Genomic DNA, 17,669 nt, shown 5'->3' on the forward strand with positions numbered 1-17,669 from the left:
AGAGGAGGTGATGGAGGAGGAGGAGGTGGTGCGGGATAAAGGAAGAGGTGATAGACGAGGAGGAAGTGGTGGGTGGAGGAAGAGGAGGAGGAGGGAGAAGTTGTAGGTGGGGAAGAGGAGGATGTAATGGAGGATGAAGTGGTGGGTGAAGGAAGAGGAGCTGATGGAGGAGGAGGAGGTATTGGGTGTAGTAGGAGGAGGTATTGGGTGAAGGAGGAAGAGGGGGAGGTGCTGGTGGATATGTTTTACAGAATGTGGGAACAGTTATGATGCAGTTGATTATTCCCCAGCTCAGAGATCAGGATGTTCTCACGAGGCTGGAGCAGAGCTGCTGGGACAAACACTTTCCTCAGGATTAACTCTATAAATACTTGAACCTTTATCTGAATATCTATAAACAAGAATCTATAAATCTCTTTGAACAATCAAACCCTTCCTGTTTGAACAATGTTTTGTCTGAACTTTATTATTCAATGAAAACTAAAACAGTCGGTTTTGTAAGAACATTTATGCTTGAAGTGATAGTAATCGTTAGCATGGGGCAAAACAAATGATTGTTGTGAATGGCATTAATAAGATGAAACAAAACACGTCAGAACAGCTCACATTGCCAGCAGCATAAAGGCAAAAACAAAAAATTAAAGACATGAAAAGTATTTTTCAATGATACTTTACAGCAACGTTTTAACAAAGTAGTAAACAGTTGTGCCCACACCAGTAGCATTGATGGAGGAAATTATCTGTAATATAGTCCGGCTGACACGGCAAATACTGTAAAAATGTTTTAGCAAGGTCCTGTCGGCTTTGATGGAACATGTCAGCATGTGTGGCATAGTTGGTTATAATACTGCTTTAGTATGAGTCAGTGTGAGCTGGTATGTCTGAGTCAGTATGTCTGAGTCAGTAAGTTTCAGTATATCTGAGTCAGTGAGTCAATATACTGTACCTGAGTCAGTGTGAGTCAGTATATCTGAGTCAGTGAGTCAATATACCTGAGTCGGTGTGAGTCAGTATGTCTGAGTCAGTATGAGTCAGTGTGTCTGAGTCAGTATGTCTGAGTCACTGAGTCAGTATATCCGAGTCATTACGAGGCAGTATGTCGCAGTGTAACCGATGCAGTGTGATGAAGTGTATCTGACGCCGTGTATCTCAGTAGGACTGGATGACCTGGCCCCAGTCCCCCCGGGGCCAGACTCCGTTCTCCATCACGTTGGCGGGCGAGGTCTTCCAGTCCCAGGCGGTCTCCGGGGACGACCACGCCTCGTGCCCGTAGTTGGCGCGCACATAGTCCAGGGTCGTGCACGGAACACGCACACGCACGCCCGCCAGCTCCGCCCAGCAGAGTTTAAAACTAGGAAACACATACCTTGAGACAGAAAGACAGGTAGATAAGACAGGAAGGTAGGCAGGTCTGCCAGACAGTAAGGTAAGACCGACAGACAGGTGTGTCTAACTTGAACTTCCTGCCGCTCTTGGCCTGCGTGCCGCCGTTCCAGACGACGCTCACTCCCTCGCTCTCCTCCTGGTAGAAGAAGAAGACGTCCAGCTTCACACCGCCCCCCGGAGACTGGAAGGACAGCTCCAGACTGTCCTCTACCTGGAGAGACAGTCACACATCAGCCCCTCCTCTACCTGGAGAGACAGTCACACATCAGCCCCTCCTCCTGAGACTGTCCTCTACCTGGAGAGACAGTCACACATCAGCCCCTCCTCCTGAGACTGTCCTCTACCTGGAGAGACAGTCACACATCAGCCCCTCCTCTACCTGGAGAGACAGTCACACATCAGCCCCTCCTCCTGAGACTGTCCTCTACCTGGAGAGACAGTCACACATCAGCCCCTCCTCCTGAGACTGTCCTCTACCTGGAGAGACAGTCATACATCAGCCCCTCCTCCTGAGACTGTCCTCTACCTGGAGAGACAGTCACACATCAGCCCCTCCTCTACCTGGAGAGACAGTCACACATCAGCCCCTCCTCGTGAGACTGTCCTCTACCTGGAGAGACAGTCACACATCAGCCCCTCCTCCTGAGACTGTCCTCTACCTGGAGAGACAGTCACACATCAGCCCCTCCTCTACCTGGAGAGACAGTCATACATCAGCCCCTCCTCCTGAGACTGTCCTCTACCTGGAGAGACAGTCACACATCAGCCCCTCCTCCTGAGACTGTCCTCTACCTGGAGAGACAGTCACACATCAGCCCCTCCTCCTGAGACTGTCCTCTACCTGGAGAGACAGTCATACATCAGCCCCTCCTCCTGAGACTGTCCTCTACCTGGAGAGACAGTCACACATCAGCCCCTCCTCTACCTGGAGAGACAGTCACACATCAGCCCCTCCTCCTGAGACTGTCCTCTACCTGGAGAGACAGTCACACATCAGCCCCTCCTCCTGAGACTGTCCTCTACCTGGAGAGACAGTCACACATCAGCCCCTCCTCTACCTGGAGAGACAGTCACACATCAGCCCCTCCTCCTGAGACTGTCCTCTACCTGGAGAGACAGTCACACCTCAGCCCCTCCTCCTGGGACTGTCCTCCACCTGGAGAGACAGTCATACATCAGCCCCTCCTCTACCTGGAGAGACAGTCACACATCAGCCCCTCCTCTAGCTGCAGAGAGGTTGGGTCCCATTCTATGACCAGGGTCTGTTTATCATCATGTGGAACACAGAGGGGATCTGAGAAGGGCCAGGATCAGCGCTGATACCAAGAGAGAGTGGAAGAGCTGTGTTGAGGCTGATGAGGCCGACCATCAGGATCACAGTACAGTAGCGGCAATAAGGTGAAATAACACGAGGGCAAAATTAGGGGGGATAAGTTGTTGAGCGGTGCCAGCATGTGGTGGACTGCTACGGTTCTACCATACAGTATATTGTATCTGACAGAATACATGTTATACTGTTTTTAGCAGTAGAACAGCCCCAACTGAAGTTACCGGGTTTGCCAGGCGATTCAAATACCCTACCATAAAGTAGTAATTCAGTAGTATACTTAATGACTTGTCACACATTTTGCCTACAGTCTGTGGTGACCTAGCTACAGCCTATTAGCATAGCAGGTTCACAAACCATAGCACAATGACCCTGAGCACCGAGCTCTGTCTCATAAGCATGCTAATCTATTGGCTAGCAGGCTCACCCTGCCAAAGCTGTGTTTGAGGGGCAGGCCGGCGCTAGCAAAGGCGGTGGCTAGGTCGGGGCGGTAGTGACGGATGGACACGCCCACGTCAACATCACGACTGTATGAGATGAACCCACACTGACGGTACCATCCTGGGGAGAGAGGGGATCGGTTAAAACACACACACACACACACACACACGCACTCACACACACGATCGGTTAATACAGAGAGAGAGGATGAGAGAGGTGTAGTCAACAGTAGTGACAGAGGTAGAGAGAGGTGGAGATAACAGAAGAGAGGTGTAGTTTACAGTAGAAAGAGGTGGAGCTAACAGAAGAGAGAGGTGTAGCTAACAGAGAGAGGTGTAGCTAACAGAGAGAGGTGTAGTAAACAGAGAGAGGTGTAGTAAACAGAGAGAGGTGTAGTAAACAGAGAGAGGTGTAGTTAACAGAGAGAGGTGTAGTTAACAGAGAGAGGTGTAGTTAACAGAGAGAGGTGTAGTTAACAGAGAGAGGTGTAGTTAACAGAGAGAGGTGTAGTTAACAGAGAGAGGTGTCGTTAACAGAGAGAGGTGTAGTTAACAGAGAGAGGTGTAGTTAACAGAGAGAGGTGTAGTTAACAGAGAGAGGTGTGGTAAACAGAGAAAGGTGTCGTTAACAGAGAGAGGTGAGGCGACCAGAAGAAAGAGGTGTAGTTCCCAGCAGAGGGACGGACCGAGGCAGGTCCCGCTGCTGATCCAGAAGGGGACGTTAAGGGAGTCCAGGGTCCGGGCGGCGACCGACAGCACGGAGCGAGCCGCCCGCCGGAACTCTGCCGCCTCCACAGAGCCGTCTTCAGGGTACAGCTAGAGGAGAGAGAGAGAGAGAGAGAGAGAGAGAGAGAGAGAGAGAGAGAGAGAGAGAGAGAGAGAGAGAGAGAGAGAGAGAGAGAGAGAGAGAGAGAGAGAGAGAGAGAGAGAGAGAGAGAGAGAGAGAGAGAGAGAGAGAGAGATTTTAAAGGGGTGATATGATATCATTCTTTTTCGACTTTTCCCTTTGCTTTTAGAGTATACATGTTTTACGTCTGCTAAGCTAGAAAGAAATCTAAGTCCGAGCCAGGTGGAGTAGTCGCACAGAGCACGGCACGCCCCTCAATAAGTGCGTGAAACATCTTGTTTGCCCTCAAACCTTACTTCCGTAACAGTGTGACGTCAGACTGTGCCAGTGGGCGGTGCTGAAGGGCAGAAGTCCCGCCTCCCCGGCTACCCGTAATGTTTACAACTTCTCGTGGGTGTGAATTTGTCGACACGCACGCAAAGTGTTCGACCAATCACAGCAGACTGGGATACTCTGGAGGCGGGCCTTAAAGCAACATCATACAAAACAGCGTTTTTGCAAAGACGCTGAAACAGGTTTTGCAGAAATTAACAGTGCGAGAATAATAAGGGGGATTATAACATACAGGTATTTAACCCCATTCTAGTAGTACCCCCAAAAGCAATTACGAACCCTAAAAAAGCATGTAATGGGATCTTTGAAGAAGTCGTTCCAGCCATCCCAGCAGGCCAGTACAGGTCCCAAAGATAACCAGGACATGTCCGGCCCCGGCAGAGTGCTCGCCCCCATGCTGTTGTTCACTAGCCCCATCAGGGGCCTCCAGCAACACACACCCAGAGAGCCTGAAGGAGACTGTGTAGCAGACTGCTAATGAGCCAACTCATCCACCACAGACGGGGTTGTACAAATACATATCCCGACACAACAAAGAGATTCTACATCACGGGAATTAACAGAAACACAAACTCAATTATTTATATGTACTCTGGATGTGGTGGATGTCTTCAGATTAAGCAAGCAATGGTTGATCTGAAGACATCTGCAAACATCTTCCTTTAACAGTCTGTGTCATTTGCTATATTTACTAATTTATTTATTCATTTGTTTTCTTGTCTCACTTGGCTTCAAATGTGTTCATTAAAATTGTATTCTTGTAATATCCTGGCTCTCTACTCCTCAGCATTTGGTCTGAACAGTTTTAAACTAATCATAAACATGGTGTAGAGCTGATCAGCAACTGGCCACCAGCGAACAGAGAAACAATTGTTCTTGGTAAATCTGATCAGGATACATGCTCATGTGCTGTCTACATCCCCCCCATGTGAATCTCCTTACGTCTGGGACGACATATTCCTTGTCTTGAGTCAGAGATATGTGAACACCAAGGAAAGGATAACATAAAAGGTCATCATAAATGGTGGCTTCAATGCCCAGACTGGAACATAACCTGATGTGTCAGGTACTAAAGACGAAACATTTACTCCAAATTAAACGCCTCTGGCTCATTTAGGCCCCGTCCACACGTAAACGATTTTTTTGTGTAAACGCATACGTCTTGTGCGTTTCGGCCGACCGTCCAGATGGATCCGGCGTTTTCAGTGGCCGAAAAAACACTTTTTTGAAACCAGGTCCCAGGGTGGATAAGATGAAAAACGGCGCTATGCGTTTGTGTTCGGATTCGTGTGGACGCCAGATGCAAACGATGACGTCATCAGAGGGGGAATGTTAGAGTTCCGCCTAATTGGTTTTGTTTGATATGTATTCTTTTTGTAGCTTTAACCAGAGCCCCTTGGTAAATTAAATGTCCAACTGTACATTAAAAAGTATTTTTGTGCTCAATCTTAAAGGTTAAAAAAAGCTTTCCCCGCCTCGTCTTCTTCTTTTATTGGTGGTTTCTACAGCTAGATGCGTTTTCGCATGAGTCCGTCTTTACGGAGATCTTCCTGAAACGCTTCAAAGGAAAACGGAGGAGAAAAAATCTTCATTGTGAATGGTCATGTTATAGGGGACTCTATAGCATAAAGTTAGTGTTCATCCCTTAGCCGCAGCTCTGTAGATGGCATGTTCACAGACATGGTCCCGTACTTTTTCAGCGAGTTCCCAGTCAAGCCCTAACCCCCTTATCAGACCCCAGCCAAATCACTCCCTCGCTCAACAAACCTCTCCCTCACTAAGCCCACTATGGTGTTCAGAATACAGAGACCCTACAGATGGACCCAAGAAAGCACTGAACAATACCAAGACGCTATGAATGGCTGAGAGACTAAATAAGGGACAGAGGGTGTTTCCTGAATATCAATACCCACACTATTGAAGGCAATGCTCAGGCTGTCCAAAACATTCAAAGGGACAGGCCGAGATATTTTTTAATTGTTTCCCTGTCTTACCCAGATTCAGTTGTTTAATTCCAAATTCATCATCGTATAGCCAGAAGGGGAGTTCTCTGGCATTGACTAGCAGAGTTACCCTTGCCTAACTCCTGTTCATGGGAGGGGAAAACATTGTTTTTAATTACTTTCCAATGTGCTCAGAATAGTCCCTTGCCCACCCTGCCTGGATGCAACAACATGAATATGTATCTGGTTAAGACAGGCAAACGCTTAGTTAAAGATGTATTGGCGAATCCCTTTAATTACAAAGTAAAGCCAACAGCAACATCAGTAGCACTGAAAACATGCCCAAAGGAAAGAAAGTGGTCCATTCTTGGTCCACTGGAACATTCTCTGTAAGAGAGCGTAGAGAACTAGTTATAAAGACAGAGAGACTGAACACGATCAGATTCTGTTCAGACTAACACCAGTAAATAATTACCTAGAAACAATAAAAACAAATACTAGAGAAAGCAGAGAATATTGAATTGATCATTAAAGATATACAAAATAAACATGAGCAGGGCTCCAGACTAACTCTTTCACTAGGAGCACCGTGACCCCTAACTGCAGTGTTTTTTTAATTTTTGTGTTTTTTTCGGGACGGACGTGGGTTTTGTGATTGCAAGCGAGACTTCTCCGGTGCTGGATATGTTATTCAGGAGCGGAGGAGCCAACTAAAAGCGTCAACAGTGGATGATGTGCTTTATTTGCACAGCAATCTAAAGCACCAGGCCCAACACAACGTAGCGTAATTCCCCGGCGTTACATCTAATGTGGCAAATTTTCCTTTGGGTGCGGGTCGTTGATATCACTTTATAGCGGGTCAGGTCGGGTGCGGAATGTTATTCGCGCTACTGTCGCAACACGGGTCGGATGCGGTTTTAAGTATTGCTGCTACGGGCGGGTGCGGGTTTGCAAAATGAGACCTGTGCAGGACTCTGGCACTGGCACACTAGCCGCAGGTCGGAAGAACGAGTCAATAGTTTACTCACAGAGACATTTACGCACGCTCGATATTTAATCTCTATCACTCTGTGACCTCAGAATGAGTCCTCCCAACACACCACAGAGTCCTACTATAAGTGTCCTTGGGGCCAGAACCCCCTCATGGACGCAGTCCTCAAATTCAACCGTGGCCCAGCGGGCAGACACACACCCTGGTGAAATATAAGATTCTCAGAAACCCAACCCTTCATAGTTTATTCAATAAAAGTAGTACATCTATGAATGTCATTCACCACTATGACTGAATAAGAGGGCTGGGTGTGGAAAAAAGGTTAAAGGCTGTTACCTCCACCATGTCCTACAACGTACAGTGACCAGGGTCACTGTGACAAAGATTACCCCATGTGACTGGTTAAAGTGATTTATTTACAGGCTTGAGCCGTCAAAAATAATCCTTGGTGCCATATAATTTAATACAACTTTTTCGCCAATGATAATACCTACCTTCACATTAAACAATACAGGCCAGGACAGGCCATGGTAGTTGTTTGAGAGGGAGTTGTGATGGGGGGGGAAACATAGGAAAAACATAGCCTCAAACGACATATTCTCACACAGACACACACACACACCTGGTAGAAGGCTCGGGCCTCTTTGTGGCGGCACTCTATGAAGTCCGCTTCGCTTCGCAGGGTCAGGAAGTGGGAGGAGTTTCGTGGAACCTGTACATCCAGTCCATCCAGCATCGTTAGCACCAGATCTGGCCTACACACACACACCCACACCCACACACACACACACACACACACACACACACACACACACACACACACACGTCGTTTTCTACTTCCCATATTCCATACTACAACTCACAACTTGAACATCTTGATTGATTGTAACTAAAGTAGTTAGTAGACCTGTTAAAAGTAATGGAGCTAATCATAGAATAACGCATGTCTAGACGGACAAGGAACAATTTAGGAAAATGTGCACGATAAAAGAGATGACAGACACCATTGCCAGTTTATGCATAGTAATTGCAATCTTCAGATCCATGGTATTTGATCAGAGCTATGAAATCTCCGAGGGAGACAAACACATGATGCTGTCGTGTGTTATGGAGGTTTTTCCACGACCACAACATAGGAGAATACCGCGATAACAAGTTCAAACCCATCCTGGCTACCCGGTAGAGAGGCCGTCTAGCAGAGTGGAAATCATAACAGCTGTCGTCACATGGCATCTGTGTAATTTCCTATCCATGAAATAACACCAGATATGAATGGGGTTTGTTCAGTATAGCTTTGTAAACATTTCTGCTGTCGCCTGAGGCTTAATGAAGACCGGGGAACCAGATCAAACAAATGATGTAAGTGAGTTCAGTGAGTGTACAAGTTTCTTGATAGTCTAGAACACTTAAGAATGCAGCCTGAACAAGTGTTTTCCTCACTGCTAAATTTAAAAGAGATTTCGTCCAACTTAATACCCAAGGATTTATGGTATGACTCTTACAACTGAGGTATGAAAGCTGACAATAACAACGCTCTGGAAAATATAACATACATTTGGTTTTCCAACTATAAGTTATACAATTAGGCCTGCAAATGTTTAAAGGCAGTCCGGAGCTCATCAACAGCCTGTCTCTGGGAACAGGCAAAGTAACTATTGTATCATCTGCAATCTGCATAAAAATGCACCGTAGCTGTACGCATGTTCTTCCCGATGTTTTACATACCATTTCAAAATAAGGCAATGTGCTAACCGAAATGTGGGAATTGCATTTAACATTCTGAGTGTTCTTATTCTTGAGTGCTGACTCTGAGTACTCTGTAATCGGTGTGATTTTTTTGGTCTGCATCCATTAATCTAACAAATATAAGCGCATCGAATCAATCTGAGTCACTCTGGACTAACCCTGACCCTTATTCCATTTAGCTGTATTGTTCTTCTATGATTTTATTGTGCTGCGTGAATATCGTTAATTAATGTTGTTTGAGGGAAACGTTTGAAAGTATGTCTTGCCGCAGATTTGGGAACAAAGAAAGCACCACATTACAGGTTGTGTTATATCGATGCACATCGTAGCGAAGGTGTAGGAAACAATGTGTGTCACCTGCGATAGGCCCCGGCGTGGCGTCCGTAGGGCAGGGCGTTGGGTGGGGCCAGGCGGCGGTCTGCGCTGGGTGCTAACCGCAGGGGGGCGTGCCACAGATAGCCCCCACTCCTCTGGTAGAGCAACACCACCTGGAAGTGGAGAGAGAGAGAGAGAGAGAGAGAGAGAGAGAGAGAGAGAGAGAGAGAGAGAGAGAGAGAGAGAGAGAGAGAGAGAGAGAGAGAGAGAGAGAGAGAGAGAGAGAGAGAGAGAGAGAGAGAGAGAGAGAGAGAGAGAGAGAGAGAGAGAGAGAGAGAGAGAGAGAGAGAGAGAGAGAGAGAGAGAGAGAGAGAGAGAGAGAGAGAGAGAGAGAGAAACTATTTTAGAAAATTGGAACTGCCATCCTCTCTGTTTTGGCAATATATGTATTTCTTAAATGCACAAATTTTCAGCGCTCCACTTTTGTTTTCCTTAGGGCTTCATTAGCATTTTTTCTATATTATTCTTTACAAACGTGCAATGCTAAAAATATTAAGTTATTATCTTACTAATAATACTTCTATCATACCAATACTACTATGTATCCTACTAATACTGTAATATACCAATGCTACTTACCATATCACTACTTATCCTACCTTTTCAACATTTCTTAAAAATATGTAGCTATATTAACATATGTTTAATCGTACTTTACACTACAGCACTTACTGCATTTTCTGTAGGAAACCCATATTCTAGTTTATCTTCTAGATGTCTGTCTGCTAAAATGAACCCAACTTTACATATAATTGGTAATATATCTTCATAGAAGGTCTTTATTATATTCTGCTTTGGACTTGCCCTCAAATGTATGCAGAATACAAACTCAACTCAGAGTGTTCATAACAACAAGGGATTTCTGCCTCCCTTTATGTCCTGACCTCTCCCCTAAAGGCGTAGAAAATAAATGGCTGCAAGCCCAACTTACCTACCACTGCCATAACGTAAGGGACAACATTTCTTGATTCATTGTTGTTATCCAATTTTTGGTTGTTTTGTGTTTCTTTCTCCATGTATTTATTTTTGTGTTTTTTCATGTACATTTTCGTATGCAATTGATTATTTTATACATATAACTGTCATGCCAGTAAACCAAAAAAATTGAAAAACTCACTTTTCATAGAGACAAAGAGAATGAGCGAGGAAAAGAGAAAGAATACCTGGACGATGTGGCCATGGGTTGAGCGGAACAGGAAGTGCAGAGGGATCTGGGCTGCCGACAGCTCTGCCCCTTCCTCCAGCAGCCGGGGGTCACGGCCGCGCACCTGCTCCACCTCCAGGCCCTTCTGACTGGCTGCCGTGGCAACAGCCTGCCGCTGGACCACCAATCATTATGGAAGGGTTACGATACGTTACCATAAAGTTACGACAAAATTACAATAAAAGTTACCATAAAGTTAACGTAGAGTTACTGTTAATTTATGGTAATTTATTCTACAGTTACAGTAGAGTTATGGTTTAGTTATTCTGAAATAATGATAAAGTTATCGTAAAGTTACGGTTCAGTGCATCTTTTGTAAAAACCTTGCAAGTATTAGCTTTAAGTTCTCTACACATGTTCTGCTGAATTAACAATATATTACCAATATATTACCGTGTCTGCAGAGTGAGCTAACATAACTATTTAACACTGCAGTCGTTTGAGGACCGCCAGTGGTTGAAATATTAAAGTCTGGTAGTGGCTAATGCTAACAGCTAATATCAAGCATTTACTTGGCATTAAGATACCATTGCACAACAGTATAATAATAATAAAAAATAATAATAATACTGGGTATGATTGTTAACTAAGTTTAAACTGAGCCCACTCACATCGTACTTCCAGTGGTCGGCGATGGCGGCGAAGGCAGTGACCGGCCTCCCGGTGCACAGGAAGCTACAGCCACGCCCGACGCCCGCCGATCCGCCCGTCTGGCCAATCAGAGACAGCGCTGTTGGGTCGGCCAGGAAGATGGGCAGGGCCAGCTTGCGGGCCACAGCCATCACACGCCTCAGCGCTTCCTGTTGGGAGAGGGGGTGTACGTCACATTGCGACACATTTAATGAAAGACCCACAGACAGACAGGCAAACAGATATCTAAACAGACAGATAGAAAGACAGGTAGATGGACAACGAGAGAGAACTGTAGATAAAGACAGACAGAGAGTCATACAAACAGAGGGACAAGACACACAGGAAGATAGATGACTCACCCATTGATTGTCTTTCTGCCGTGAAGTGTTTCCTCCATTCTATTTTAAATACATTAGAATAGAAAATAGCATAACTTGGTACATACACATACATGACATCATATCACCAACCATGACACTATAACGTCCACCATGACATCATAGCGTCCACCATGACATCATGATGTCCACCACCATGACACTACGTCCACCATTACTCTATAACGTCCAACGTGACATCATATCATCCACCATGACATCCTAACGTGCATCATGAAATCATAACGTCCACCATGACCCTATAAAGTCCACCATGACATCATCTCGTCCACTTTGACACTATAAGTTCCTGGGAGTGCACATCAAGAATGACCTCTCATGGACTACCAACACCACCGCGCTGGTCAAGAAGGCGCAGACACGACTCCACTTCCTGAGAAGGATGAGAAGAGCTGACCTCCCCACTTCTGCCCTCACCACCTTCTTCAGAGGTGCTATTGAGAGCATCCTGACCAGCAACGTCTCTGTCTGGCACGGCAGCTGTCTAGCTGCAGACAAGAAGGCACTGCAGAGGGTGGTGTGGACTAGGAATGCGCGATATAAACGATATACGATATAAACGATAAAAAATGGCCTACGATAGATTTTAGTTATATTGCTCTATCGCGATAATGTATGTTTGACGCGATCTATCCATGACTCGCGAAATATAAAGAGCCACGAGCTGCAACCGTCTGCAACGCATCGTCCGCGACCCGCGAATTTTAAAAAGAGCCACGAGCTGCAACCAGCTACATCGCATCATCCGCGACACGCAAAATTTAAAGAGCCACGAGCTGCAACCAGCTGCAACGCATCGTCCGCGACCCGCGGAATTTAAAGAGCCATGAGCTCCAACCGGCTTCAACGCATCATCGTCATCTAAATAAATATGGCTGAAAGCGAAACGGAGGAGCTGGTGATTGCTCTCATTTCATGAGAGCACTTATTGTTTTATGTTTTAATAGCAAGTATCTGTGCACACACTTGGAAGATTTTTCTTTATTTAAAATAGCCATGCCTAATGCTGGACGTATTTCCCTAATTCACAGTATCAGTTTCTTTATTAACAAGACACCACCAATTTTTATTTCATTAAGTATACGTCATTACACAGAAGATTTTTTTCTTTTTTAAAGTCTCTGCAGCTACAACATTATGTTGTATGATTAGTTTTGCACAATAAATGTTCTCAAAACGACATACATTTAGCAGTTTAGCTTTCCTTAGAGTCTATGTAACCTGTTCTGAAATGGTTCTATTAAATATTTATATCGTGATATATATCGTTATCGCAATAGGTTGCATGTATATCGCAATATGGATTTTAGGCCATATCGCCCATCCCTAGTGTGGACAGCAGAAAAGATCATCAGGTCACCCCTACCAGCCATTCAGGAACTGTACACTTCATACTGTTCCAAGCGGGCAATGAACATCATCAAAGACACAACTCATCCAGCACACAGTCTGTTCTCCCTTCTACCATCAGGGAAGCGGTACCGCAACCTGCGGTCCCGCACAAGCAGACTGAGTAACAGCTTCTTTCCACAAGCCATCAGACTCATCAACACACTGAAGAAAACCACATGAACATTCCATAGTCACTTCACCATGCCACTGGCACTTTACTGTTGCACTTTACTTTACTGTTGCACCTTGTGACCACTGATTGTACTTCTGCTGCTATGTGTGTGTGTGTGTGTGTGTGTGTGTGTGTGTGTGTGTGTGTGTGTGTGTGTGTGTGTGTGTGTGTGTGTGTGTGTGTGTGTGAGTGAGAGATTATTGTCAATGTCTTATTTAAATGTTTTTAGTTAAACTGCACATTGGAGACTGGTCAAACGCAATTTCGAACTTCTGTGCTAGCCCTGTTACATAGATTTTTGACAATAAAGTACACTTGAACTTGAACTTGATAAAGTCCACCATGACATCATAACCACGGGGGTTCTCGTGCTCAGCACTCACCGATGACTGGCGGTAGTAGTAGAGTTGGAAGAGCAGGAAGGCGGAGCTCGCCGCTACCAGGACCGCGAGGAGGCCGGTCTTGTTCAGCCGTGGCATCCCCGTTAACCGGGAGATTCGGCTCTCCCGCTACCCCTATTGAATCCAGTAACCGTGGCGACACAACAGGACCACACGAGTGGCTGTGATCGATACGGTGTTAAGGCTTCGTCTGCTGTTTTTTTAATTATTTGATTGTTCATTTGTTTACTTGTTTGTTTCACCTACCAAGAACGCAAGAGCGCGTCGCTGGTATTCAAGGCATGTTGTGTGGAGATCTGATTACGCTCTTTAACAGCTTATAATACATCCATATCAAAATATTAGAACTGCGCAAGCGCATGACGGGTATGTTGATGATCGTCCGCGCGCTTCCGTGTCCTGCGCGTCGTATTGAAACCGCTTTCAAGATAAAAGTCCAAGTGTATCGTGTGTGATTTCTCATCGATACCAATGTGTTGCAATGATGACTAGTTCAAATATATATATATATCATTTTATACTATAAATAGCTTGCATGTAATATATTCATTTGTATAAATGGTTCTAATTGTACCCTGTTGAACTAATAAAATAACTAAAGAATACTTTTGTATAGTTGTCAAAAGCTCTCAGAAGCTGTCAAAATACTTTTCTTACATAGAAGAAAGTATTCTGACAGCTTCTGACAGCGTGACAGCTATGAGTAATATCAGGTATCGGTTTCGGAACAAACTACAGGGTTCTGTAACGTTGTTCTTGCTGTCTGATTTATTCCTATTTGTTGTTGTCTACGATCCGGGAGATGTCAACGGTCAAGTGGGCAGAGGGGACTTTTATTCTTTTAATCAGGGTGCACCGGAAGAGATTCTTCCCAATGGCGGCGGAAGTGACACCAGAAGTGAAAGGCAGCACCTTCTCGCGAGCCAGAAGATCAACACACAACAACAACAACACCGACCGACCCCAACCCGCCGCTAACCCACCGCCCTGCGGCGGAATGCACGACCGCAGCGCTTCGCCCCAGGTCACAAAAAGAACTCAATACGATATAAATACGCGTCCTCATTCTCCTTTCCGCTCCTTCTCGTTCCACCGCGTGCGTTTTTAATCTCCGCGTCTATGATCACCGTCTGCGCCCCCCGTTCGCGCTCTTGAATGAAGGATTAAGGCCTTGTCTGTAAGAGCAACACAAACAAAGATGGAGAGTTTGTACAAGCGCAAGGTCTTCGCTTCGATGCGTAAGACCAAGGCGGCAGAGTCCAAACGGAAACGGCAGATCGGTCTTCCCGCCTCCATCCTGGACGACAGCGACGAGGGCTCGTTCGGCAGCACGAGCAGCAGCAGCGGCAGCGGCGACAGCGGCAGCGGCGACAGCTGTAGCAGCGGCTCTGAGTATCGCGGCAGCAGCGCGGCGGCAGAGAGCGGCGAGACGGGGGGGTCTTCGAGTGACGATAGTCGCGCAGTCTCGCGTAAGCGTAAGCGCTCCTTTATCGCCGATAAAGACGACAGCTCTTCCAGCAGCGACACCGACGACCCAAAGGCCGATGGCGAATGCGACGTCAAGCGCAAAGTGCAGCCCAAGAAGCGCATCCGCCTGCGCAGGCCCGAGTCCGACTCGGACGTGGACGCGGTAGCGGAGCGGGAACAGAGGCGGAAGCGTGCGGCGGAGAAGAAGGAGACCGCAGCCAAGCGCAAAGAGCGGCACGGAAAACTGCTCGCGCTCTCCAGACGCATGAAGTCACGCACGCGGGACGCCCGTCGCCGAGGCAAGGTGGGAAGAATAGGCTGATAATGGTCTAAAATTATCATTGATAAGTCTACCAATGGTGATCGGTGTTTTTTTATGTATATATTACATATGTTATATATTGTATATTTTACAAATCCAGGAGGGGGAGGATGGATCAAGTGACGAAGATGAGGATGAGGATGAGGAGACAACAAAGGTGGTCGCTACCGGCAACGGCAGTGCATAGTTACCCCGACCCCAGCAGAGGAAGATGAAGAGGCTTTTACTTTTGTTTTCAGTGTTTCTGACTTCCTGTTGGACGGACATTAGATAAGATCTAACCAGATCAGACAGGACTTTATGGCAGACAATTTCAGAGAGAACAGGAAAAGAAAGAAAGCAAAAAAAAAAAAAAGATAGGACTTGTTTTCATTACTGTTACAACCAGATGACGTGATTTTGTGACATCATACAATGACGTCAAAGCTTGGTTATATTTCTCAATGTTTATTTGATCGTCAGTCCATCCATCGCTTTGCTTTCTAACTTGTCATGAAAACATACATTTAAAAAAGAAAAACTAAAATAATGAAGAATCTTTTAATTGGAGGTGAAAAGCATGGTTGAGTGATGCAGGGCTGTTGGTGTCCGTGGTTGCAGTGAGTTCTTTTTTGAGGCCGTGCGTTTTCCTATTGGCTATTGACCCTTTTACGTCTGGAAAAAGCTCACACCTGGACAATGACATCAGTGTTTTGACTCCTCCTGACCCTGCGCCCTTTTTAACACCATTTTGACAGTTTGTTTCCTGAAGGGAATCTTGTACATGTGACCATTTTGGACAGCTGTAAATAAATGAGAACAATCAATATATATTGTATTGCATACGTCTTTTGGTTTTGCTATTGTTAATCCGCTTTAACCTTTGTTTATATACATCACCTTGTCACAAGACAAACTTGTACAGGTGGCAGAGTTTCAGTAACTGTTTTTGGCGCTCTCTTTGTTCATTTTAACGCTAGTCATTTTGTGCTGCATTATAACTGAATACAAGCGACCACCCCTTTGGACAATTGTACAACAATAAAACTAAATTGAAACATCATCATTTGCATTACTTTTGGCCTTGTTAGTGGTGATAAAATACATCTGTACTTACCATAGTTCAGTTAAGTATATCTGTAGAAAGGCTAAAAAAAACACCTTAAAGAGAAGAAAGCAGCTAAACTTCGTTTTTCTTTTTTTTTTCATTTATTTATTACGGCTCACGGCCATAGCACATGGCATGGAGCACAAAATTCAACTTAGATCATTACAGACCAAAACAATGGTGCACGGCAAGGGAAAAAAACTAAAACATTACTTAAACAATGGCAGGACATTTCTCAGAAAGGCACCTGTTTTAGCAATAACCCCTGGGTTATTTGACCTCAAAAGCAAAATCAGTTTGATCTTAGATGGAGAATAGACATAATATTTTGGCAGGTATTTTTTTCTATAATACATTACGTTTACATTTTTACACTCAAAAAGCACATGATATTCGTCGCCAACACAATTGGAATCGCAGATGTTGCACATTCTTTCGCTTCTTTCCAGCCCTTTGTATCTTCCAGTGACTTTAGGTATTCTGGTGTTATTCGTTCTAAAATTGCAGATAGCCTGTCTGGACTTTTGGTTTTCAAACATCAGGTATTTTTCTAATTTAAACTCTTGTTTAAATTCTATGTACGTGTCACAGGAAGTCATGCTTGTAAGCTCGCTCTGCCACCTCTGGATGAATTGATCTTTTAACCTCTGCTCAACAATTTTTTTTTTTTCAGCCAGTTAATGTTGTTGTACTTTTGTGTTATCCAGATATATGACAACCCGCAGTCATCCAGTATCTGTTTCACCTGTGATACCCAGGGTGAAGCATATGCACCACTGCTATGTAAGCTGTGTAGCTGATTGTACATGATTTTACTAAGTTTACTTTCTTTACTTTCTAACAGTCTCCCCCAATATCCAATTATTCTTTTTTTAACTGTAACACAGAGTGGGTACCGTCCAAGCTCTCCATACACCATATGACTGCAGGTTGTCATTTTAACTTTTAAGATGTACTTTAGAAATTTGAGATGTAGTTTTTCTAACAGATGTAGTTTTTCAAACCCCCACACTTCACATGCATACAACATAACTGGAGTAACCAACTTGTCAAAAAGCTGAAGCTTTCTGCATTTGTTGAGTAAAGCAAACATTGCACGCAATGCTTGCTTATGCAGTTCCTCAATAGCAATTTTAAATGAGCCATTATAATTCATGACACCAAGATATCTGAAACAATGTACAGTCTCTAGACTAAATCTAGTC

General features: G+C 45.0%; 2 protein-coding genes across 2 annotated transcripts; one reads left to right on the forward strand and one right to left on the reverse strand.

The window, feature by feature from the left end:
• Nucleotides 1–439: 439 nt before the first annotated feature.
• Nucleotides 440–14,390, reverse strand: fktn (fukutin). The gene is made up of 11 exons (XM_060038966.1): nucleotides 13,835–14,390; nucleotides 13,571–13,749; nucleotides 11,585–11,623; nucleotides 11,204–11,392; nucleotides 10,552–10,707; nucleotides 9,371–9,501; nucleotides 7,890–8,022; nucleotides 3,840–3,969; nucleotides 3,141–3,274; nucleotides 1,455–1,597; nucleotides 440–1,366 (listed from the first exon to the last, which is right to left on the reverse strand). Exons 2-11 carry the CDS (start codon nucleotides 13,664–13,666, stop codon nucleotides 1,150–1,152), a joined length of 1,368 nt encoding a protein of 455 aa, XP_059894949.1. The 5' UTR covers nucleotides 13,667–13,749; nucleotides 13,835–14,390; the 3' UTR covers nucleotides 440–1,149.
• Nucleotides 14,391–14,503: 113 nt separating this feature from the next.
• ccdc82 (coiled-coil domain containing 82) lies at nucleotides 14,504–16,419 on the forward strand. Its single transcript, XM_060038989.1, has 2 exons — nucleotides 14,504–15,359; nucleotides 15,478–16,419. The coding sequence occupies exons 1-2, from the start codon at nucleotides 14,787–14,789 to the stop codon at nucleotides 15,562–15,564; spliced, it is 660 nt and encodes a 219-aa protein (XP_059894972.1). The 5' UTR covers nucleotides 14,504–14,786; the 3' UTR covers nucleotides 15,565–16,419.
• The last annotated feature ends 1,250 nt before the right edge of the window (nucleotides 16,420–17,669 follow it).

Source organism: Gadus macrocephalus, chromosome 19 (genome assembly GCF_031168955.1).
Source record: "Gadus macrocephalus chromosome 19, ASM3116895v1".
NCBI lineage: Eukaryota > Metazoa > Chordata > Actinopteri > Gadiformes > Gadidae > Gadus > Gadus macrocephalus.

Excerpts from the sequence above, each read along its gene's own strand:
- ccdc82 (XM_060038989.1), top strand. The coding sequence starts at position 14,787 with ATGGAGAGTTTGTACAAGCGCAAGGTCTTCGCTTCGATGCGTAAGACC. Across the intron at positions 15,360-15,477 it reads ACGCCCGTCGCCGAGGCAAG|GAGGGGGAGGATGGATCAAG; the intron begins GTGGGAAGAATA and ends TTACAAATCCAG.
- fktn (XM_060038966.1), bottom strand. The coding sequence starts at position 13,666 with ATGCCACGGCTGAACAAGACCGGCCTCCTCGCGGTCCTGGTAGCGGCG. Across the intron at positions 10,708-11,203 it reads CCGACCACTGGAAGTACGAT|CGGCAGGCTGTTGCCACGGC; the intron begins GTGAGTGGGCTC and ends TTGGTGGTCCAG. Across the intron at positions 8,023-9,370 it reads CACGCCGGGGCCTATCGCAG|GCCAGATCTGGTGCTAACGA; the intron begins GTGACACACATT and ends GTGTGTGTGTAG.